The sequence below is a fragment of the Schistocerca cancellata genome, chromosome 7 (assembly GCF_023864275.1).
Source record: "Schistocerca cancellata isolate TAMUIC-IGC-003103 chromosome 7, iqSchCanc2.1, whole genome shotgun sequence".
NCBI lineage: Eukaryota > Metazoa > Arthropoda > Insecta > Orthoptera > Acrididae > Schistocerca > Schistocerca cancellata.
In genome coordinates, this window is record NC_064632.1 from 64,641,302 (window position 1) to 64,667,897 (window position 26,596).

Below are 26,596 nucleotides of genomic sequence, written 5' to 3' on the forward strand. Positions count from 1 at the left end.
CCTATAGAGACATCCAATTACCATGTTTGAGCCTGCTATAACTGTGACCTTCACCCAAATTGTTTCACGTTTCGGATCTCCGTCTATTTCTTTCGATACTATTGCACTTTTTATCGCTATAAACACGCCTCCCCCTTCACTGTCCAGCCTGTCTCTGCGGTACACGTTCCAATCTGAGTTTAGAATTTCATTACTGTTTACATCTCGTTTCAGCCAATTTTCTGTCCCAATTACTATGCGGGCATTGTGACCGTTTATTAATGATAGCAGTTCTGGGACCTTTCTATAGACTCTCCTGCAGTTTACTATTACCACATTAATATTGTTATTCTCTGTGCATTTTGCCTACTGCTACCTTGTCACATCTCAGGAGGCGTCTTGTCGGGCCTATGGAGGGAATTCTCTAACCTAAAAAACCCACTTGTGCACTCCACACGTACTCCGCTACCATTGTAGCCACTTCCTGCGTGTAGTGCACGCCTGACCTATTCAGGGGGACCCTACATTTCTCCACCCGACAGCGGAGGTTGAGAAATTTGCACCCCAGATCTCCGCAGAATCATCTGAACCTCTGGTTTAAGCTTTCCACTCAGCTCCAAACCAGAGGACCGCGATTAGTTCTGGGAACGATACTACAAATAGTTAGCTCAGATTCCACCCTGCGAGCGAGGCTTTCCGCCTTCACCGACTCCGCCAATTGCCTGTACGAACTGAGGATGACCTCTGAATCCAGACGGCAGGAGTCATTGGTGCCGACATGAGCAACAACTTGCAGTCGGGTGCACTGAGTGCTCTCTGTCGCCGCCGGCAGGGCCTCCTCCACATCTCGGAGGAGACCCCCCGGCAAGCAGACTGAGTGAACACTGACCTTATTTCCCGACCTTCCCGCTATTTCCCTAAGGGGCTCCATGACCCACCTAACATTGGAGCTCCCGGTCACTAATAAACCCCTCCCCCCATGTGCCTGCTCAGACCTTGCTGAAGGAGCAGCCACACGTCCACTCACAGGCAGAGTGGGTGATGCCACACAGCCAGCCTCCCTCCACTCATGCAACACGAACGCCGCTGAACCTGCCACTCCCCTCGGGGAGAGGGTGGCCCGACCGCGCCCCGTACCCGCAGAGATGTCTCGACAGCAGGGACCGTGGATGAAGCGTGTAACACTTGGGGTGTACCGTGCGACGCACCAGACTCCGCACTGCCGCTACACTCGGAGGCGGCAGCCTGAAAACTGCTGACCGTGGTCATCGGCACATTCGGCTGTTCGCGAACAGTGGCCAAGCTCCTCTGGCATCTGTACACAGCAGTCACACATCCTATCCGTCCTGAGAAATTGACAATTTACTGCAGAGAGGTAATCAACTTTTAACTAGACTGCTAATTCACTAAAGGGCAGCTGATAGCTGACTAAACTGTGATTACTAGACACTTCTTGTTGGAATCAATGAAAATGAGCACTACCTGTCTCTGGACTGTATTCAAAACAAACACGAAAGCTATGAAACACTATTACAAGTACTCGAAAATTAAAGCTTCTAAAAGCAAAAACACACAGAAAAAGAAGTGACAAGTAAGAGAAACACAGTTAATACTTAAATTTATGTTGCTTGCAGCACAGCAGATGTGAAGCAGATGGCATATTAATGAAGTTTATTATAGGAAGTTAAATTGACAGTACTTAATTTTGTGTATTCACAAAGGAGTGTTGCAAGCAAATGGGGACATGCAAATAATCAATGTCCTTCAGTATATACAATTTCAATGCGAGCAAAACAATTCAGTCCGTAAGTCACTGCTGTAGTGTTTGAATGACGGTTCGTCTTCCACACTGCCTGTGGCTAGGCAGCACAGCACTTACATTCTCTTCGTATAGGGGCATTCCTGTCTTGGTGTCGGGTTCCTCAGTGTACTATTTGCTGACGTCGTCTCGCAGCCCTCTCTGCTCTTCCATTCTCGATTGTTGTGCCGGCGCTTGTCATTACACTGGAACATTCCCCCACCCCAAAAGTGACGGACCGCCGTCATGTAAGTAGTGCGACAACATTGAGGAAGCAGGAGTGTGGGCACTTTGCTTGACCGGAAGCTGTGGCTGCAGGGGGCGTTAAGATTCCGGTCGTACCCTGCCAGCTGGCATTCACTCTGGCTGAAATGTCACCCAGAAAATGACCAGAAGGGTACGCATCCACCTCAGGAGGCCAATAACCAGATGTAGAAGGCATCGGCTTCTGCTGTGTGGGCGGGTCCAGCTCCTTTGGTAGGAGGAGAGGAGGTGAGAAATAGTTGCAGTGCTTGATCTCTGGTGTGTGCGGAGCGAAGTTTGGCCATCTGCTGCTTGAATGTTCTGACAAAACATTCCACTTCACTGTTTCACTATGTATGGGACGATTCACTAGTTAGATGCTGTATGCCATTGTGTTTACAGAATGTTTCAAATTCATTTGACGTGAACTGAGGTCCATCGTCTGTCACTATGACTTCAGGTAAACCATCGAGGCAAAAAATAGAGGACACCTGAACTGTGCTACGTGATGTTGTCGAGTTCATTGGCACAGCAAAAGGAAACTTGCTATATGAGTTAACCACAATTAACCAATGAGTGTTCCAAAAAGGTCCCACAAAGTCTGTGTGCACACGTTGCCATGTTGATTGCGAGTTAGGCCAAACAGAGAATTTTTGTGGCAGAGTGGACTGATTTTCTGCACATGCGTGACACTGGGACGTCATCTGCTATATTTGGATGTCCATACCTTACCAAGTACAGTGTCGATGCGCTAACTGTTTCATTCAAACAGTCCCCCAGTGTCCTTGGTGAAATAACTGCAACACTTATTTCTGCAAAGCTTTAGGGATCAGCACACGTGACTGTCCCTGTCATTTTGTGCAAGACTCTCACCTTTCTGTATAGCAAAGCTATGCCAGTGTGCAAAGTATTGGCGCACTACAGAGTTCATTATGCTATGCAAGGAATGAGGCCAAGATGTGTGAATGTATGTTAGCAAAATGTTCAAATCTGAATCAGCTTCCATGGTCTGTGCAATTTTCCTATAGTTCACCAGAAAGGCTTGTAGAAATTCAGAATCCAGAGCATTGATGTGATAACAAGATGCAGCAGAAGCATCAAAATCTGTATCAGGGCCAATCAGAAGACATGAAATCACATCCGCATTACCATGTTGAGCTGTTGGGCAATACACAATCTCATACTCGTATTGAGACAACCACAAATCCCATCCTTGTCGCCAATTTTTGTGTACTGCCCACTTGTCTAACATAGGGTGCCTAGGGAGCTGTTTTCTCAGATCGCTACACAACAATTCAAGCAAATCATATTAATGGAGTTTATTACAGTAAGTTAAATTGATAATACTTAACTTTGCATATTCACAAAGGTGTGTCAGATGCAAATGGCGACATGTAAATCATCAATGTTCTTTGGTATATACAATTTCAATGCGAGCTAAACAATACAATTCATAAGTCGCTGCTGCAGCATTTGTATGACGGCTCGTCTTCCACTCCACCAACGGCTAGGCGGCACAGCACTTATATTCTCTTCATACAGAGGCTGCTCCAGTCTTGGTGTTGGGTTTTTCAGTGTACTAGTGGCTGATGTCATTTCATAGCCCTCCCTGCTCTTCTGTCTGTGATCGTTGTGCCAGCACTTGTTACGCTGGAACACACATCTATAATCCAAACATCATCACAAGAAGGAAAGAAATCTGAAAATGGAACACACTTAGTCATGCAATGTTTCATTAATCACTGCCCAACCTACCTACAAAGCTATAATGAAATTCTCTACAATAGTAGTGTGCCCAACTTCTCATCACAAGTTGACTTTTTGCACTTTTCAGTTGACAACTTAGTCTTGAAAGCCTACGTTGCTTCACTGATAGTGAAAGTGTATAAATAACCAGCCTTATACTGCCTATTTAAGTGTCATATCATCATCATCAGCAGCAGCAGCAGCAGCAGCAGTTGAACATCCACTGCTTGACTAATGACTCCTCCCACTTTACAGTGTGTTTCGGTCTTCACATGTAATCACCTGTGTTACCCCTGTGTGTTATGTAATGCCATCTAGCCACCTGTTACATTGCTGCCACAGTCTTTTCTCATCTCTAGGCATTTTGCAAAGATACATCAATCATTCATTCACTTTACTGTACTTACTGCCCCCACAATTTGTATTTCATTAAAATTGTAACTGTGTTCCACTGGTTTGTTGTCAGAGCCATTTAATTTTTTTGTGTATCTTCTAGTACTCCCCAGTGTATGCTTCTCTCCATTGCTTTCTCAGCAGACACCAGTTTATTCATGATTTTTACAGTGGTGGTTCGCGTGTTTCTATTATGAGTCGTAACTGGCAGTACACACTTATTGCAGCTTTCCTTGTCCAACACATTGGAAACTTCCAGTAACTCTTATGAAAACTTTCTGAAGTTGCACAAGAACAACATTTATTTTTTGATGACCAGTTTCAGACTATTTATCTATTATCAAATCAGTCATAAATGTAAGTCCTCTGTTATTCCAGTCATACAAGTGGAAGATTGGCCATGAAGTCAATAACTGTGATAATAGGTAATGTGGCCTCTGCATATGCTCATCACTGTCAGTTCTCTTTCACAGTTAGCGATGAGCATATGAGGAGGCCATATTATCTGTTATCTCAGTTATTGACTTCACGGCCATTTTTCCACTTGTATGTCTTGTGTAGTGCAAGACTTACATTTATGGTTGATTTGATAATGGACAAACAGTCAGAAACTGGTCATCAATAAATAAATGTTTTTCTTCTGCAACTTAAGATTTTCGTAACAGTTGTTGGAATCACAAAAATTTTATGAATCCATTGCAGCTCCAGCATGGTGGAGATATGGGACATTGGAAGCTTGGTTTTTAAATCCTGTTTAGTTATCAGATGTGTTCCAGGTCATTTTTATTTATCTGTTTGATTCAGTTTCTGTTCATTCAGTCATCATCTCCAATTGCTCTGTAAAGAAAAACTTTTCAATTGTGCTTGTTTTACTGTATTTTTTATTTGAATTATTTTCATGGTTAATGTTCTCGTTGCAATTATTGTAGTCTTTTTATAATTTGTATTCACGCCTACTTTCAGATTTGCTGTATTGAGTTCTCCCTTTTCTTTCTTTTTTAAAATGTGTTCTTCAGGAAAACAGTATAGTGTCATCAGCAAAACAAAGGCAGTTCTGATATGATCTGTTAACCAGGCACTTTCATTTTTCCTGTTTAGCAAATCTGAAACCTTTCTGTAGGACTGACGATAATAGTTTTGTTAATGTTACTCTCTCTGCCTGAAATCTCTTTCAATTTTATGTTTCCCATTATCTTGATGAAGGCTGATGGAAGCAGTAGCATTGCTGTATATCTTCTCCAGTACACTGACCGACACTGTCTTGTCAAAAGTAACCAGACACCCATTAGTGGGCCTTAATATGAGGTGTGTCCACCTTTCGCGTTTTACAAGTTGAACTCTGCTGGGGACGCATTACATTAGATGGCTTAATTTCTCGGGAGAATGGCAGCCCATTCTTCCTCAAGAGTGGAAACCAAAGAAGGTAGTGGCATTGTACACGGAGGTCTGGAATGGAATCAACATTCAGACTCATTCCAAAGGTGTTACATTGGCTTCAGGTTGCTGCTTTATGACGGGGTGGTTTGTCACGCTAACACAATCAGTCATTGTCCCTAAACCATTGCTCTGTTTTACACAGTACACAGTGTTGTACAGTGTGTTTGTATCTGCCCACATGTAGTGTTTTTAAAGCACATTAAGGGGCCCCTAACATAAGCATAACCCCCCCCCCCCCCCCCCAATTCTGTTATACCTCATCCATTGTTCTTCATTGTAGGCACTACACATGACATCAGGTAACATTCTTCAGGCATTCACCAAACCCAAACCCTTCTGTCAGATTACCACAGAGCATAGTGTGATTCATCATTCCGTACACTTATTTGTTGTCATCCACTGTCCAGAGGTGTCGCTCCTTACACTGCCTCAAGTGTCACTTAAGCATTGCCTACAGGAATGTATGGCTTATTAGGAACTGTCAGCCATTCTACCCCACTCTTCTTGACTCCTTACACACAATCATTGCATTAGCTGGACTGCTGGTAGCACTTTGGAATGCACAAGTAATTTCTTCCACTGATTTCATGAGAATTTTTACAGCCACCCTCTGTAATGCTCGGCAGTGTCTTTCTTTCAGCACATAGGATCTGTTTTGTGTTGGTTTAATTGTGGTTCTTCCTTTTTCCACTTCATGACCTCCAATGACTAGTCCACATTTGAAGTTACTGAGCTCTCGTGACTGACCCATTGTGCTGTTACTGCTTGCCTACTGACAACACAATACTCCCCACCTCCTTTTATACTAGTGGTTTCACCTCACTTGACATATAGTGATAAATTCTGCATAACATAGGAGTGTCTGCAAACTTTTGATCACAGTGTGTAGATTGAAAAAGTGCCTTGTTTCTCCAGAGCTGGTAGTATATTTTGTTGAAACTGAGTTAAAAGCCCTGTCAAAAATATATGAATCTCAGTCAAAGTAGTAATTCATATTCAAAATGGTTCAAATGGCTCTGAGCACTATGGGACTTAACATCTGAGGTCATCAGTCCCCCTTAGAACTACACTCCTGGAAATGGAAAAAAGAACACATTGACACCGGTGTGTCAGACCCACCATACTTGCTCCGGACACTGCGAGAGGGCTGTACAAGCAATGATCACACGCACGGCACAGCGGACACACCAGGAACCACGGTGTTGGCCGTCGAATGGCGCTAGCTGCGCAGCATTTGTGCACCGCCGCCGTCAGTGTCAGCCAGTTTGCCGTGGCATACGGAGCTCCATCGCAGTCTTTAACACTGGTAGCATGCCGCGACAGCGTGGACGTGAACCGTATGTGCAGTTGACGGACTTTGAGCGAGGGCGTATAGTGGGCATGCAGGAGGCCGGGTGGACGTACCGCCGAATTGCTCAACAAGTGGGGCGTGAGGTCTCCACAGTACATCGATGTTGTCGCCAGTGGTCGGCGGAAGGTGCACGTGCCCGTCGACCTGGGACCGGACCGCAGCGACGCACAGATGCACGCCAAGACCGTAGGATCCTACGCAGTGCCATAGGGGACCGCACCGCCACTTCCCAGCAAATTAGGGACACTGTTGCTCCTGGGGTATCGGCGAGGACCATTCGCAACCGTCTCCATGAAGCTGGGCTACGGTCCCGCACACCGTTAGGCCGTCTTCCGCTCACGCCCCAACATCGTGCAGCCCGCCTCCAGTGGTGTCGCGACAGGCGTGAATGGAGGGACGAATGGAGACATGTCGTCTTCAGCAATGAGAGTCGCTTCTGCCTTGGTGCCAATGATGGTCGTATGCGTGTTTGGCGCCGTGCAGGTGAGCGCCACAATCAGGACTGCATACGACCGAGGCACACAGGGCCAACACCCGGCATCATGGTGTGGGGAGCGATCTCCTACACTGGCCGTACACCACTGGTGATCGTCGAGGGGACACTGAATAGTGCACGGTACATCCAAACCGTCATCGAACCCATCGTTCTACCATTCCTAGACCGGCAAGGGAACTTGCTGTTCCAACAAGACAATGCACGTCCGCATGTATCCCGTGCCACCCAACGTGCTCTAGAAGGTGTAAGTCAACTACCCTGGCCAGCAAGATCTCCGGATCTGTCCCCCATTGAGCATGTTTGGGACTGGATGAAGCGTCGTCTCACGCGGTCTGCACGTCCAGCACGAACGCTGGTCCAACTGAGGCGCCAGGTGGAAATGGCATGGCAAGCCGTTCCACAGGACTACATCCAGCATCTCTACGATCGTCTCCATGGGAGAATAGCAGCCTGCATTGCTGCGAAAGGTGGATATACACTGTGCTAGTGCCGACATTGTGCATGCTCTGTTGCCTGTGTCTATGTGCCTGTGGTTCTGTCAGTGTGATCATGTGATGTATCTGACCCCAGCAATGTGTCAATAAAGTTTCCCCTTCCTGGGACAATGAATTCACGGTGTTCTTATTTCAATTTCCAGGAGTGTACTTAAACCTAACTAACCTAAGGATATCGCACACATTCATGCTCGAAGCAGGATTTGAACCCCTTGGCCACACCGGCCGGCAATTCATAGTCATACCATTTGATAAATACCTTTATAATGATTCATTGTGCTATATCCATTTCAAAATCTAGCGTGTTCTTTTGCTCAATTAAAATTCAATCTTTTTCAGTGCAATTGGTAACGATTTTTGTGAATATCTTGTACTTTATGGAGAGGAGTTTTATGTCATGTCTGTCTCATTTCTTGCAAAATAGGACAATATTGGCATTTTTCTGATTTCGCAAAAAAAAATTTTCCTTCACAGACATTCTGTAAATATCCTTTTGTGTAACTCGTCGTGCTTTAATAATTACAGCAAAGCACAGTCTCCCAGCCGCTTCCTTTCTTAATACTTCAAATTCGTTTGGGCGTCTCTTCTGATATTACTTCTGGAATTTCAATATCTTCATTATTCATGTTTTGTGCTTCTATTCATCTCTTGGAGTTGTGAAGGATTTTATTGAGTCTAGAGTTATTAATTTATTAAGAGTAATTTATTTACATTTAAGTACAGAATTTGCAAATTAGTAATGATCAAAATGATTATTATGTCTACTGCAGAAGTGTAGATAGATTATGTTAGTAATCATTTATTTTTACAAAAACTTGTATGCATCACTGCTATCAATTTTAGTTACCATAAAACACTAATATTCCAATTATATTGATGAAAATATCTCAGGGCCGTTACGAGGATTTTTAGTTATTGTTACGGAGAGAAAATGGAACTGTTGTTGCTCAGAGAGAATGGAACTGGCAGGATTGTGACAGAAGTGTTAAAGTGCCTGTTACCAGCAATCACTTTCTGATGGTGGCCCATGACAGCTCGTAGTGCTCACAGGAGCTGGCAGGTAGCATCCCTGGGTGGTGCCTCTCACACCCTTCTATGCTGGAGCTGCAGCAGAAATCGTGTTGGAAGTGGACAGGAAGGCAACAGGTATGAATAGTTGACGGCCGTTGTGCTCGGAACCAAAGTACTCAGCAACATCCAAATTGTGGATAGTATCGAAAACTGTACTCCAGAGTCTAGCAGTGAAGTGTTACATTACGATGATATCCCTCCGAGCATTCTGCAAAGGTTTCATCAGCTTGACTAGCTCACATTTTTCTTCTTGCCATAACCATTGCACACCACCCTCTTTTCCCAGGTGAAAAAGATTGTGCACACTCATCAAAAAAGTTTTCCTCAAAAGTAGTTCTTTCATTGTGTCAATTTGCTTTTTCTTTTACTTGCAGATGTGTAGAGTCTGTTGGTCATTTTCTTTCGTTATCTCTGTCTCTTTACATCGGCAAATCTCTGCTTCCCTAAAGTGCCCCAATGTGCATTTGACCTGTATCCTGTCAGTTCTTGTCTAGGCGACCCGTTAAGAGCACATTGGTTGCTTTGGAGCACTGCAAATAGTGCAGAGCTGGTACCAGGCAGCCTCATAACCCTCCACTGCTGTCGTAAGTCAGGGCAGTGAAGTGATGTGTGTGCATGCCATATGGTTGTATGGAGTAGTGCAGTAATATGGATTGACATGGAGACCTGACAGAAAGCAGCTATCATGTTTGGAAGTGCCTGTGGCCACATATCAAATAAAAGTTAACCAGTTGTTGGTGTAGCAGTGCTAACTGTTCAGTGTGTCTGCAAGGAATGATCTACCACTCACACCGATTTGGCGCAGTGGTCGTAAAGGGAACCTAACCAACAAGACCTGAGATAGATGCCAGTAACAAATAGTTTCAAGCTGTCAGGAGATTCTGCTGTCAGTGAATGGATCTCCCTCTCAAGAAATTTACACATGGACATTGCGAGAGGAACTCCATGCAGTGGACTTATGGAGTCTGGTACTAATGGAAAGGCCATTGCTCACAGTCGCACATAGAAAGCTGTGTGTCTTCATTGGGCCATACAACACAGAAATTAGACAATAGCTGACTACAGGCTGGTAGGCTGGTCCAACATATCACAAATTATTTTTCTTCATTTGAAATTATGCAAGACATTGATTGTATCTACAGTCACATGTACTGGCAGCCTGTCATCAATTACTGATGACAGTGTGGAAGAAGAGGAAAAGAATATAGTTCTGGAAGATTGCCAAATCACCACCAGAGAAGTTGTTGATGATGTCAGCATATGCTTTGGCTCATGCAAGCAGTTTTTTCAGATGTTTTGGGCATGAAACATGTAGAAGCAAACTTTGTCCCAAAATTGTTGAATTTTGAGCAAAAATGACTTCGCAGAGACATTGTTCAGGAATTGGTGAATGGGGTCAACAACAATCCAGAGCTTCTAAAGAAGATTATAATGTGACAAAATGTAAGTATATGGGTATCTCGGCCAAATCATCCCAATGGAAACTGCTTGAAGAGTCAGGACAGAAGGGGGGGAAAAAAAATCTGCAAGTTTGGTCACATCTGAAGTTTCTTCTTGTCTTTGCAGATACCAACACTTTAAATGAAATTACAATGAAATCCAGACCATTACCTGCTTACAGGCATTGATAAATATCAACGGGGGCAGTTGAAAATGTGTGCTCCAACTGGAACTCGAACCCGGGATCTCCTGCTTACAAGGCTGACGCTCTATCTGAGTGAGCCATCGAGAACACGAAGGGTAGTGCGACTGCAGGTACTTATGTCTGACACACTCCCTGTGAGACTCACATTTCCAACTAACTGTCCACACACTAAATTTGTAGTGTGCCTGCCCATTATACTCATTACTTGCGACAGCCAACCTACTGATTCCCGTGAGATTTTGAGCAGTGTGAGTGCATCTTCACTGAAGAAGATCATTAGCCAGTAAGCCTTATCCATATGAAGATACCATCTTCATACAGATAAGGTTTACCAGCCAATGATTGCCTTCAGTGCAGATGCACTCACATTCCTGAAACTCTTATAGGAATCGCTAGATTGACTGCCGTGAGTAATGAGTATAGTGGGCAGGGGCACTAAAAACGTAGTGTGTGGACAGTAAGTTGGAAATGTGGGTCTCACAGGGAGCGTGCCAGTGATAAGTCCCTGCAGTCACACTATCCTCCATGTCCTCGATGGCTCAGTCAGATAGAGCGTCAGCCCTGTACGCAGGAGATCCAGGGTTCAAGTTCTGGTCAGGGCACATATTTTCAACTGTACCTGTTGATATTTATTGATGCCTATAAGCAGCTAATGGCCTGGATTTTATTGTAATTTCATTCTTTGAGAGCTGCAAGATCACAATGGCATTTGTTCTTTCGGACATCTGTGAAGAAACATGGGGGAAGAAGTATCACTTTTATCAAAGCACCTTTGGATTTAAGTTCACCTTCATCTGGATGTCTTGGGCAGTTCTCCAACACCAACAAAACTTTCCGAGACAAATTTTACTTTTTGAGGAACTTTTTGATCAAAGGCATGAACTCCTCATGAAATCACTCACTGAACAGTTCCCATGTCATCCAAGCTTTGTTTTGGTGTTTATATTTGACTGGTAGATGTTTTGCATTTTTGAACCCCCTAGGATTTTCTTATTTTCCTATGACAAGCAGCTCAAGTTTGTGCGTTCCACTAGCATTAGAGCTTGGCATAAATGTGAACCTATCTTTAGACATTGTTTTGCCAGGAGCAGTTGCCTCTGCTTTGTGGATGAATGCTTTGTTGGACAAAAGTCTCCAGAGTAGTCTGCTTTTGTCTGCGTTGTAAACCTGATCAGGGCAAAGTTTTCTTCAGTCTTTGTTTGTACGGTTCTACAGCTTGGAAGTCACAGGAGTGTTTTTCTCTTGTTATGGTTAGCAAGCGGATACCAAATCTTTTTGAAACTTATCAAACCGTCCGGTACGTGTACAGAAATCATCTTTTTTCATAATTTCTTTATTAAAAAATCTCAATTTTTCTTTGATAAGATATCCTGAAATAGAGGTATGTTTACTACATTCCTGAAGAAACCATGTGTAAAAAGCGTCTTTAGTTAATGGGTGCTCACTGGTTTGTATCATTTTCCTCTCACTGCTTTCGCTATTCAAATTGTGCACAAACCTCTCAGTTTTATGACGATTTTTTTAATATCATAAATGGTAGCATGCCCAATGCCATAAAATGAAGCTGAATCATTAATTTTTCTTCTTTGTTTAATTTTTTAATAATTTCTGATTTTTCAACCAAAGTCAATGTCTTGTGCTTATTTTTTCATTACCTGCTTCAGGCATATTGTAAGGAAGATATGAAACACTTACTAACACTGTCACAATCAAGTTAAAGAAGGTACTAATTCGATTGCACAGTGTATGCAATAATCAATAATTGGTGGCTGACAGTGTATTGTTTACTAAACTGTTGACTTGAAGTGACCCAACCCGTCCATGTCATGTGATCTCAGCTCATTGTGTTGGAGTACTGGACATGTCGGCTTGGTGAACTGTCAGATTATAGAGGCCCTACTGAACCAATAAAATCCTCTCAGGCTTACAGCTGCGTCAAGTGCTTTCAAATCCAGGAGCTTTGAGCCAAGTGCTTCTTGGCTATTGTCAGGTTGTACTGACTGTACGTACTTTTAAACAGCACTATGTAGAAAAAAAGAGATGTGTTTGTCTATGGTATCCTGAGAAATCAGTGGTAGCTGAACACGCTGTAGAAAATGGACACCGTATTGCGTTTGCTGAGACATCTGTTATTGCACAGACTAATAGATTCTGGTTGTTGTTGTTGTTGTTGTTGTTGTGGTCTTCAGTCCAAGAGACTGGTTTGATGCAGCTCTCCAGGCTACTCTATCCTGTAAGAGCTTCTGCATCTCCATGTAAGTTCACCAACCTACATCCTTCTGAATCTCATTAGTGTATTCATCTCTTGGTCTGCCTCAACGATTTTTACTCTCCACGCTTCCCCCCAACATTAAATTGGTGATCCCTTGATGCCTCAGAACATGTCCTACCAACCAATTCCTTCTTCTAGTCAAGTTGTGCCACAAACTCGTCTTCTCCCCAATTCTATTCAGTACCTCCTCATTAGTTATGTGATCTACCCATCTAATCTTCAGCATTCGTCTGTAGCACCACATTTCGAAAGATTCTATTTTCTTCTTGTCTAAACTATTTATCATCCATGTTTCACTTATATACAGGGCTACACTCCATACAAATATTTTCAGAAAATATTTCCTGATACTTAAATCTATACTCGATGTTAACAAATTTCTCTTTTTCTCAAACGCTTTCCTTGCCGTACCTAGTCTACATTTTATATCCTCTCTACTTGGACTATCATCAGTTATTTTTCAGCCCAAATAGCAAAACTCATCTACTACTTCATGTGTCTCATTTCCTAATCTAATTCCCTCAGCATCACCCCCCTTAATTAAACTACATTCCATTATCCTCGTTATGCTTTCATTGATGTTCATCTTATATCCGCCTTTCAAGACACCGTCCATTCCATTCAACTGCTCTTCCAGGTCCTTTGCTGTTTCTGACAGAATTAAAATATCATCGGCAAACCTCAAAGTTTTTATTTCCTCTCCATGGATTTTGATTCCTAATCCAAATTTTTCTTTTGGTTCCATTACTGCTTGTTCAATATACACATCAAATAACATCGGAGATAGGCTACAACCCTGTCTTACACCCTTCTCAACCACTGCTTCCCTTTCATGCCCCTCAAATCTTACAACTGCCATCTGGTTTCTGTACAAATTGTAAATAGCCATTCGCTCCCTGTATTTTACCCCTGCCACCTTCAGAATTTGAAAGAGAGTGTTCAAGTCAACATTGTCAAAAGCTTTCTCTAAGTCCACAAATGCTAGAAATGTAGGTTTGCCTTTCCTTAATCTATCTTATGAAACTGATAGTTTGGTAATTTTTACACCTGTCAAGCACATGCTTTATTTGAAATAGGCCTAATAATTATTGTATTCTTCTTGAAGTCTAGGGTATTTCGTCTGTCTCGTACATCTTGTTCATCAGTTGGAAGAGTTTTGTCAAGGCTACCAGTAGTTCTGAGAGAAAGTTGTCTACTCCCAGGGATTTATTTCGACTTAGGTCTTTCAGTGTTCTGTCAAATTCTTCACACAGTATCTTGTCTCCCATCACATCTTCACCTACATCCTATTCCATTTCCATAATATTGCCCATACGTACATCACCTTTGTATAGACCATCTATATACTCCTTCTACCTTTCTGCTTTACCTTCTTTGCTTAGGACTGATTTTTCATCTGATTGGTTCTCTTGTCTCTGAACGTCTCTCTAATTTTCCTGTAGGTGGCATCTATCTTACCCTTAGTGATATATGTTTCTACATCCTTACATTTATCCTCTAGCCATCCTTGCTTAGCCATTTTGCACTTCCTGTCGATCTCATTTTTGAGCCATTTGTTTTCCTTTTTGCCTGCTTCATTTACTGCGTTTTTATATTTTCTTCTTTCATCAATTAAATTCAATATCTCTTCTATTACCCAAGGATTTCTACTAGCCTTCGTCTTTTTACCTACTTGAGCCTCTTCTTCCTTCACTATTTCATCTCTCAAAGCTGCCCATTCTTCTTCTACTGCATTCCTTTCCCCTGTTCTTGTCAATCATTCCATAATTCTCCCTCTGAATCTCTCGACAACCTCTAGTTCTTTCAGTTTATCCAGGTCCCATGTTTTTGCAGTTCTTCAGTTTTAATCTACAGTTCATAACCAATAGTGTGTGGTCAGAGTCCACATCTGCCCTGGAAATGTCTTACAATTTAAAACCTGGTTCCTCATCTCTGTCTTGCCATAATACAATCAATCAAAAACCTTCCAGTGTCTCCACGCGTCTTCCGTGTTTACAACCTTCTTTAATGATTCTTAAATCAAGTTTAAGCGATGATTAAGTTATGCTCTGTGCAGAATTCTACCACGTGGCTTCCCCTCTCATTCCTTACTATTTCATGTTCACCTACTGCTTTTTCTTCTCTTCCATTCATACTATCAAATTCCAGTCCCCCATGAGTAATAAATTTTCATCTTCCTTAACTATCTGGATAATTTCTTTTATCTCATCATATATTTCTTGAATCTCTTCAACATCTACAGAGCTAGTTGGCATATAAACATGTACCACTGTGGTAGGCATGGGCTTTGTGTGCATCTTGGCTACAATAATGCATTAATTATGCTGTTCATAGTAGTTTATTTGTGTTCTTATTTTTTTATTCGCTATTAAACCTACTACTGCATTACCACTATTCGATTTTGTATTTATAACCCTGTATTCATCTGACCAAAACTCCTGCTCCTCCTGCTGCTGAACATCTCCATTTCCCTTCTTAAATTTTGTAACCTACCTGCCTGATTAAGGTGATCTGGCATTCCACACTCAGATCCCTAGAACGCCAGTCTTGTTTCTCCTGATTCCAACATCCTCCAGAGTAGTCCCTGCCCGGAGATCCAAATGGGGCCTATTTTACCTGCAAAATATTTTATCCGAGAGGACACCATCGTCATTTAACCATGCAGTAAAGCTGCATGCCCTCGGGAAAAATTACGGCTTTAATTCCCCCTTGTTTCAGCTGTTCGCAATACCAGCATGGCGTGCTGGTTTGGTTGATGTTTCAAAGCCAGTTCAATCAATCATTCAGACTGTTGCCCCTGCAACTATTGAAGAAGCCGTTGCCCCTCTTCAGGAGCCACACATTTGTCTGGCTCCTGAACAGATACTCCTCCATTGTGGTTGCGTCTACGGTACAGCTATCTGTATCACTGAGAATGCAAGCCTCCCCACAAACTTCAAGGTACACGGGGGCTTGCAGCATCATGCATCAGTTCAGGGTAAAACCTCAAGCTTTCTAAGATTACCTCCAGTGTCTTTGTCAGGAGTAATAGACTGTCAAAACTGCTGCTGTGATTGCCTTGTATAGCCCATAGGTGGCTTCTGACTGGTCGGTAATTACATAATGCTATTACAGACGGTGTCAGCGTCTGGCCTAGTGGCACCACTACCCCTGGAGTAGCACAGACGTTGCAGTGAATATCTCTGCCTCTTCTCTGCATCAAAAGCTTGCTTCAATGCACCACTAAGACTGTGTGCGCTGAAGTTCATCTCACGCATTCTTGTTTCTATAGCCTCTTTAATTAGAGAAACCCAGTACGTAGGAACCTGGAACAAAACTTTTGTTTCGTCAGATTGGTTTTTTTTTTCATTTATTTTTGAGTTTGTGCTCAGCAACTGCAGATTTCTCCTGTTCTCAATTTTTAATATGCTGTTGGTGTCCTGTGGGGATGGGCTGACCAAAGTAATTGCTTCTGCACTCACAAGGAGTGTTATAAAACTCAGGGATCCTGGGGCAGAGACTGCCCTTAACAGGGCCTAGCATCTACTTTGTATTCTTTGGAGGTCAGAAAATAGGTCTTACATCATCCAAGGACTTTTCCTTTTTTGCTGATTGTAGCACAGCAGAAAGGGAAGTACACAATTAGTAGCTCATTACGAGAATGTTCAATTTTTTTCACTTTTCCTTTTCCTGGATAACGCTGACTTCATATCACGTGAACCATATCCAGTTTTTTGGAACACAGACTTTAGACGATTATTTTGCAAGTCAAGTGGTCCTCATCAAAAATAGTTTTTGCTCCGTGTACCAATGTATTTAAAACTCTCTTCTGGGTTGGATGATGAAAACTCTGCAGACTAAGATATAAATCAGAGTGTGTACTTTCGTTTTACCAAAAAGTCTAAAACTGGCAGACTTCCTTCTTTCTCAGTCTCGACAGTGAACTGGATGTTTGGGTGCATACTGTTCGTATGTTGAAGGAAGTGCTCAAGAGCTTGTACACCATGTGGACAGACCATAAATATGTTGTCAACATAACAATAAAATGAAAATGGACAAGGGGGAGCCAAATTCAATGCAACTTCTCAAAATGTTCCATAAACAAGGTGGCTACTGCTGGAGACAGCGGCGGAGTACACATTCTGTCTGTTGTTTCATAAAATTTACTGCCATACAAGAAGTAGGTGGTCATCATAACATGTCAGAGCAACTACATCATTTCACGAGGAAAATGCTCTGCTAGCAGTTTCAGTATGTCCTTCACAGGTGATTAAAATAATGCTTGGACCAACTCTAATATGTTTAATTTTCTCAATGAACCTCTGAGAGTTCTTGACATGGTGTTCATAGCGGCTGCCTATCGGAGTCATCAGCTTATTTAAGTATTTCGCAAGCCTATGGGTAGGAGAACCAGCAGCGCAAACAGTTGGTCTCAATGGAGTACCTTCCTTGTGAATTTTAGGTAATCTGTACAGCCTTGGAAGTCTAGGAGCTCGTGTTCTAAGTTTTTTGATGTTATTCTCTGGTAGACCAGAGTTCTTCAGGAGCTCCAACATTTTTCTGCTTTATGACAGTGTAGGGTCCCGTTGTAGGCATTTGTGTATGCTATCTTACAGCAGCAATACCACTTTGCTGTGATATTCGTTGGTATTAAGAACAACCATGGCATTTCCCTTGTCAACCAGAAGTAACACACAATCTTCATCTTTCTGCAATGCATGGCACCCCTCTCTCTCCACTCTGTTGATATTAGATTGGAGAAGCTTGGCTGAGGCTAAGATGCAACTGGCAGTGTCTTTCCTTATTGGCAATGTCTTGTGAGAGATGCCACACCACCCATTCCATTCCATTAACAGAATCCACAATAGGTGCAGTGCATGGTGTAGGAGAGAGATTTAATCCTTTATTAAGGGTGAGATGACTCCTCCTTCCAGGTTCTTGTCAGAGAGGTTGATGACTTTGTGTGTCATTCCATGAGATGACATTGATCTTTGCAGGGTTGCAAGTCATTCAGATTTCTTTGTTTAGCCGTTGCATTGCTACTGTGAGCTCTTTGGTGAGCTGCCGTCAACATATCGACCCACTCGCAGTTGAGAGATCAGAGAACTTCTGTAAACTATCCGACATTCTCCCTAGGGAAGGAACTAAGAACTCTGAAAGCTAAGATAGGTTTTTGTCTTCTATTGCTGTACAAGCCTGACAACATTACTTAGAATTTTGCCTCCTGAAGGTAAATTTTGGCCATTGAATCTATCTCATTGTAATTGTATTTCCAGATTATTTTATTATTAAATATATATTAAATTGATTGGTTGAGCAAGGGAACAAGAACAGGAACAAAAATATGGACATACTGTTCTGTCTGACTTCTACTGTAGATAGTTTTTGTATGGAGAGTAGTTGTTTAATGTGGTTCATGTGCATTAAGTGAAATACATTTTGGTATCATATTCATTATCCTGAGTTGATTTAGTACCAGATTGTGCTAAAAAAAGGCTCTGTAGAGTATTGGGAAAGTTATTACTACTACTGCTACCAGTAGTAAAAGTAGTAGTAGTAGTAGTAGTAGTAGTAGTAGGGAACTGAAAGTCAGTTCATGATAGAATAAATACACTGGAACTTTGCTAATCCAGCTCTCAGTAGTCTGATCTCTCAGTACTCTGGCGCCCATCCAAAATGAAGCACAACAATAAATTATCATGCAAATCAATGTTGTTAGTGCATTACAGTGTTAGACAATGCTATACATACATGAAATTGTGGTATTCTTTACAGTTCAGTATCATGTTGTCTCAAAGGAAATAAGTTACACTAGACGTCAAGTAGGTCCTTGCATTTAATGAAGTATATCTACTATGTTTCTAAAATAAATTTCAAACACTCTCAATAATCCAGCACTTTTGCTATTCCAGCACCCATATATGCAACGAATGGCTGGATTAGTGAGATTCTAGTGTATTATCTCTCAAGAATGTAAATGATTTTTCTTAGCTTATTCATGAAATGACAAACAAGACTGGTGAGTATGCGTGAACAAAGATCTGAGCATTATGTCATTTTTTCTGCTCTATACAAGGTTTTATAAATGACTGAAGTGACTTCATAAATTAACTGCCACAAAACTCATCACTTCCATAGGAGGACTCAAAACTTTTGTATTGTTGCAACCTCACTTCAGATTTTTGGCTTGAGAGATAAGCAGTGTGCATTTAGACAGGATGGTGACAGATACTGAGAAAATATGTGTTGTGCTTGAAATGCATTCACATCTGTCTGCTGCAAGAGTGCAAAACCACTTCAGAATAAAGTTCCGCATAGATCTACCTACTGCCAACTCTATTTGGTGATGGTATGTGGAGTTTACAGCTTCGGGATGCCTCTGCAATGTGAAATCAATGGATTGGACTGCAGTGAATGAAGAAATGGTTGACAGTATGCAGATGAGTTTCACACGCAGCCTACAGAAGTCAATGAACAGAGCAAGCAGAGAGCTGAACATACCACAAAGGTCTGTTTGGAAGATCTTAAGGAAGCCAAAGCCTTACCGCTTATGATTGCTACAAGCCCTGACTCCTGGTGACAAAGTTGGGTGCTTTGAATTTTCAGCACATTTGTGGCAGCTCATGGGAGAGCATGGGTTTTGTGAGAGATTCATCTTCAGTGATGCAACAACATTTTTTGTGAATGGCACAGTATAGGGCACAGTGTGGAAATCTGGGGGACAGAGAATTCGCACACTAACGTGCAGCACATTTGGGATTCACCACAAGTTTCTTTGTTCTGTGCAGTCTCGCAGTTTAAATTTCACGGTCCTTTCTTCTTCTATAAAAAGCCCTTTATAGGACTCGTGTATCTTGACATGCTGAAAAACTTAAAGCTTTTGGCCAATGGCCTTTGTCAACAATAGACACACACACTCATGCGAACGCAACACACACACACGACTGCACCCTTAGGCAACTGAAACCACACTGAGAGCAGCATGCTGAAAAACTGATGCATGCCACAACTGGAGAATGACATTATAGACTTCACCTACCAACAGGATGGTGCACCACCCCACTTCCATCTTGATGTTCATGAATTTTTAATCACGAAATTGAGAAATTGATGAATTGGTAATGGCGGGGCTGATGATCAGCAATTGCTGTCATGACCTCCAACCTGTCCTGACCTGAACTCGTGCAGTTTTTTTGTGTGCGCTTATGTGAAAGATTCAGTGTTTACACCTCCTCTACCAACAAACCTACCAGAACTGTGAGTTCATCTCAACAGCTCTTTTGATCAAATTAATAGGACGTGCTGCACCAAACGTGGGAAGAACTTGGTCATCGACTTTATATCTGAAGAATCAGGAGGGAGTTACATATGGAACACTTACAATATGTCAGAAAAATGTTTTGAGTTTTTCTTATGTGTGTGCAATATGTCAAATAATATAGATTCAGTCATTTATAATAATCTTGTATGTCGTACATTTCCTGAACTCTCTGCAATCCACCATCCCTCCACTCTTTTAGAAATTTCTGGTTGTATTAGTGAAATAGAGTTTGGCTCTTATTATTATGGACATCATTGTAATTCTATTTTCCTTGTTTTCTAGTTCCACGGTTGCAATTTGCCTGAGAGAAATAGTGTGGCTTTCATGTTTGCTTGCTGTGGTCGTGGCAAGTTCCATTACAGATGCAAAAACATGGAATCATCTGTATTCCGAACGTATTTCCCCAACACGCCTCTCTTGGGTGCATTTGTACAAGGAGAAATTGGTAGAAAATTCTTTTACGGTAAGTTGAAATTGTAAAACAGAAAAGTTTCTCTCTGTGTGTGTGTGTGTATGTGTGTGTGTGTGTGTGTGTGTGTGTGGAGGGGAAAGGGGGGGGGAAGATTGATCATTTGTATCAATTTTTCAGTTCCATTTTTAGTTTCCATTTTTAAATTTCCTTTATTGTAATATTTTTTAAAGGATAACAGTAAGAAAACCTCATAAAAAAGAACACTTCTGCGACATAAGGAAACAAGTGATGAAAATCACTGGACAAACCAAGCAGAAACAAATGGATACCATCAAAGAAAATGTTTGGAATTACAACACATTCAGATTCTATAAGACTTTTGCAGGAATAAACTGAGGATATACCTCTCAAAATTTGTGTTTCAGAAAACCAAATGGAAGGCTTGGCTTGACTAATCACGAAACCAGTAAGGAACTTTTACACAATTTTTCTGAGCTCAGTTGCCCTGAAGCCCCCTCAAGATTCCCAAAGGAAATCTCCTCTTATACCTATGCCAAGTGGCTACGATCCTCACAAGAAGAGATTCACAGACATATCCTCAAATTTGAAAATAAAAGAGCTTTGGGAAAATGTATTACTACAGAACTCACACAGATCATGACAGAGATTTGGCAGACAGAAAAATTTCTCAAATACTGAACACGAACCTTAATTCACTCATTGCTCAAAAAATGTGACTAAACAGATATCAGTAACTATCAAGAAATTTCCCTTCTGCAAGTTACATACAAAATTATGTCAGCATGTCTTCTCCAAACAGGTCAGGAGCAACTCAGTCACAAAACTGGTAAATACCAAGCTCACTTCCACACTGATCAAAATTGTATAGAACAAATATTTAACTTAAAAAAAAAACATTAAAACTCAACACACTTAGGACAGCCCAATCATATGCTTCTTTGTGGACATCAAGAAGGCGTATGACACAGTCCATCAGTGATCCCTTTTTGTCATCCTTGAAGAACAAGGGCTTGACCTGATAACCCTAAATCTCATCAAACACCCACTCAACAACACAGCCACCAAAGTAAAGTTCATAGGCAAGACTTCAGAACCATTTCTGATCAAAACCAGTGTTTAGCAAGCTAATAGTCTGTCTCCTGCGCTCTTTATTCTTTTAACTGCTGTGGATGAGATAACTCGTCATGCTCTGCTGTTGCCCATGTGCTGAGGACATGTTTAAACACAGCCCTTGAGTTTTCCTGAAGCACCATTGATGTGTTCAAGCATACCATTCTGCCGATCTCTAACTGCTGTGGACGAGTTATGTCCATAACTCGGTGAATAGTAAAGTTTCAAGTGTTTCATAAAACATATGTTTCTCTTTCTGTGCTATCATTTAAGGAAACCTTGTTTCAGTATCTCGAACCATATATGAAATAAGATTATTTTTTTGACCACATGATTCGTAGGTTGCTGGGATGGAAAAGGACGTGTCACATGCAACTGTCCATTGAGTACAAAAATTAGTAATTCGAGGACAAAATGAAATACCTTTCTGCTCTCAATTTTATATTTTGACATTGTGTCTAAATTTAATACATTGCAATGTGTAAGCTAAAAATCAGTCATACGCAAAGTTTACGTGATATGTTTTTACCTCTGCAAACTCCATGTAGTGTTTTGCTTAATTTGATGTAGCACAGTAACTATGATGGATAATGACAGAAATTTGGTCTGTTATCGAGCGAAGATGTCAGATTGTAAGATGTGTGGAAAGGAAACCCATATAACGTGGAAGATCTATAAAATACATCCAACATGATGACATGACAGCAATTAAACAGATAAAATCTTTCAAGGGATGTGTTGAGGAAAGAGTTGACCTTCAAAAATCCTACCAAAAGATCAGGCACATCTACTCAAAATGTCCTGTTCAAAAACTGATCACAAAATATGGACAAATCAAGGGTGTTCCATACTTCAAGTATTTAGGCGAAATCCTTAAACCTACAAGAGGAGAGAGATTGGCGCAGAAAATTTGGATGCTACAGTAAAATCTACAGCAAAAAAGAGTCTCCATATACACGAAAATTGGGCTCTATAATGCAGTTATCAAACCTGAAATTTTATACTCTAGCAAACCATTTACACTCAACAGAAAAAGTGATCAGGAAGTTATGCTAAAAGAATAACACAAAATTCTAAGAAAACTGCTTGAGCCAAAAAGAAAAGATGGATATAGACTACAATCCCAAAAAATTGTCGAATCTCACAACAGACATCAGACTCCCAGCAACAAGAGTCAGTCACAAAACTGTGACTCACAAAGAACAACTCAAAACCATATACTGGAGCCAGCAGGGATTTAGAAAAGACTCATATAAATCCATCAGACATTTTCAACAGAAACTTGTACAGACTACAACTTAGCAAATGGGAAGTACTGACAGAGAATGAAATCATCACCAGACTAATGACAAAGTAGACTGAAGAGAGAAATAGAATCTATGCAGAAAAAAAATTAACACTGGTTGGAAGACTGAAACATAGTAGCTCTGTGTGACCTGATAGGGTCCAGTCCCACATAATAATAATAATAATAATAATAATAATAATAATAATACATTACAATCATGAATAGTAGCATTTTGAAGAATACATATTTGAACGTAATGAACTATTATGATGTATGTGATTTGTATTGGATTAGATTCAGATTTTATTCCATAGAGCCATAGTAATGAGATCCTCAAAAGTGTAAAACATAATAAAACAAGAATACATAATACTTATTTACAAACTGATTTTCAAATGTTCCTTCCACAAATCCTAAGTGAAATGGTCCTCATACAAATGGAATTAGTAAAAAAAACTCCTAAACATATTAAGAGACAATAACAGGGTTTTCACAAAACACATAAATATATAATTTACTGAAATGTGTTAGGGAACAATTGACAAGAATGGGGGAAAGAAATACAGTAGTAGAAGAATGGGTAGCTTTGAGAGATGAAATAGTGAAGGCAGCAGAGGATCAAGTAGGTAAAAAGACGAGGGCTAATAGAAATCCTTGGGTAGCAGAAGAGATATTGAATTTAATCGATGAAAGGAGAAAATACAAAAATGCAGTAAATGAAGCAGGCAAAAAGGAAGACAAACGTCTCAAAAATGAGATCGACAGAAAGTGAAAAATGCTGAGGAGTGATGGCTAGAGGCCCACTATATCTAACTTTAACCTATCCATTTCCCTTTTTAAATTTTCTGACCTACCTGCCCGATTAAGCAATCTGACATTCCACTCTCCAATCCGTAGGATGCCAGTTTTATTTCTCCTGATAACGACCAATTATCACACAGAATTATAGGTAAAGAGACCCTGTCTGGGATTGTTTGGCTGTTTAGTGCAAGTCCTTCTGTTTGACGCCACTTCGGCAACTTTTGCATCAATGAAGTTGAGATGAAATGCAGATTTTTGAAGAAAATCTTTTTATTAGGTTACATGTCATTTTGTATGCTGTAATAGTTTGATGGCATTTAGCTTCTTGCACAAGATGTGGTTATTATCAATGTAGATCAAGTTCTATTTATTTTCAAATTGCTTCAGAGTCAATTATTTTTAGATATTTGCATGTTACAAACATGCTTTTAATTACAGGTCGTTAAAAAAGCATTTATTTTCTTTATTAAATATGAAAATATAAGGTGAACATTATTGTGGAAAGGTAGAGTGCTACTCATTATAAAGATGACACATTGAGTCATCAAGGCATAATGAAAAGACTGTTACTTCAGAAAAGAGAAATGCACACACATTGGCACAAGGAGGCACACTTCACACACACAATAGCTACCACCTGGCCACTCTGGCCAAACTCCAATCCCTCGTTCATTATCAACTCAGTTTGAAAAGTTCTTCATACTGTCAGAAATTGTCATTTTATACCCATCCTTGATGATGATGATGATGATGATGATTGGTTTGTCGGGCGCTCAACTGGGCGGTCATCGGTGCCCGTACAAAGCCTTAATTTTTGCACAGTCCAATTTTTACACAATCTGATCTAGCCCCTGTCACGAATGGTAATTATGATGATCAGAGGATGAGGACAGCACAAACACCCAGTCCCCGGGCAGAGAAAATTACCAACCTGGCCAGGAATCAAACCCGGGACCCACATCCTTGTTGCTATTTGGTAACTTGCTTCACAACACTTCAGTTATCTCTTGAGCATCAACTGGATTGACAGGGCATTCTCATTTTTTCAACAAGCCTTCAGAATATTTTGTCACAGATTTTCGTCCTCTTCTGCAACTAGGCGCTATCTTTAAATCGGAATAAATTCCTTGAAAATTCTGCACCTTTCCCTGACTTCAGGCCACCATGATAGACTGTCTCCAGTTAAAATATTCTGTATATAATTAATTGTACTCTTTTTTTGTCCCTTCTCTGTGGGATTTCATCCTACATGTAGCTCAAAAATTGTACAGGATGTAGTTCTCCATGTGGTTCAAATTTATGTAATATATTCCTACCATCACTACACATAGCAAAGAAACCTCCCAAGATAAACATTCCTAACACGTTTTTCTTTACTACATTTACTTCATGCATAAGGTCACTCAGCTCGTTTTCAGTCATCTATTTCATTTTACCACATTCACTAATTGCTCCTCCAACCCATCATTTAATTTATCCAGTTGCTATTCTACCTTTTCACATTCCCATGGTCCTGTTCAAAACTTGAATTAATTCCAGGCTATATTTCCTTTGATTTGCTTGCCTCTTCCTGTTGTACTTCCTTCCTCACTTCAGTAGGTTCTTGCTAATCTCTTCCTGAAGGCATGTAATATCTTCCATGATTTGTTATTTCAACTGGTTAGTGAGCATATCTAGCAATTCATCAGTTTCTTCAATTTTTCCATTTAATTTACTAATATTGTCTATGCAGCTACTGCAACATTTGCATCACAAGTGTCTGTCATTCCCCTTGCTGATTGCTCCCCCCTTCTAGATTTTGCTTGATCCAGATGTAGCTAATGCTCCTCAAAATTCCACTGCTTCTTTGTTTTAATATATTTCTTTTCCTTGTCTAAATACCAAGGTTTTAGCTTTTCTTATAATTCTACTTTACCACCATCTTCAATCCTCATTTAATTATCCTTTCTCTCAGTTACTATTCTGCTGCCTTTCCAGAATGCTCCACTCCCTCGATCATTACATTCTCAACCTTTTTTATACTCTCTCTGTCTCCAGATTTATTCATTAATTAATTACAATCATCATTTATATTATTGCAGCTCATTTGACCTCTCAGATGTTTTTCATCATTGATACAATTTCACCTCATGTTAAATCATGTCCCAGTCCATAATTTTTGACAAAATTCACATCTATTTTTGGTGAATTTCTCCTTTTTTTCGAGTGTGTAAATGATTAGGCCTGCAAATTTAAAAAGTTGTCACGCTGCATGCCTGAAGACAAATTGCTTTGAAACTGACTGTTTAAAAAGAGAGAGAGAATGTGATTAGAGAGCTTTTTGAATGGAATGTTTGCTTTCCAAAAACTTCAATAGTTCTTTTCCAAAAAGATCTTTGCTTGTTTTCTTCATCTGGCTGGATTTAAGTTTTCAACAAATAATTTTTCTGTTGAGAAGCAATGGCATTTTTCCACCAGTGAACTGAGTGGATCTCTGATTAAGATGTATCTCAGCACTATTTTTCTTATGCCACCCAGTTTGATAATTAAAAAATCATCAGAATATTAATTTTGACCTTTTGTGGACATTCATAGCGGTGCAACCAATGCTTGACAAAGCTATAGATAGACAAAGTACTTAGCACATAAGGAGAACCAAAAATAACTCTATTCTCACTTTAGGAGGAGACTTTCAATAAGTTTTAAATACATTGACTGCTTTTCTTTTCTGGCCAGTATAGTGAAGAGCATGAACACTAT

The 26,596-nt window shown here is 40.8% G+C and overlaps 1 protein-coding gene across 8 annotated transcripts in view; it reads left to right on the top strand.

Moving 5' to 3' along the window:
* LOC126091885 (F-box only protein 22-like) overlaps positions 1–26,596 on the top strand; it is a 486,064-nt gene that overhangs the window by 441,142 nt on the left and 18,326 nt on the right. For all 8 annotated transcript variants that reach the window (XM_049907173.1, XM_049907177.1, XM_049907180.1 and 5 more), the window contains exon 9: positions 20,508–20,688. In XM_049907173.1, the coding sequence (XP_049763130.1) occupies positions 20,508–20,688 (181 nt within the window). The remainder of the gene's footprint in view (positions 1–20,507; positions 20,689–26,596) is intronic.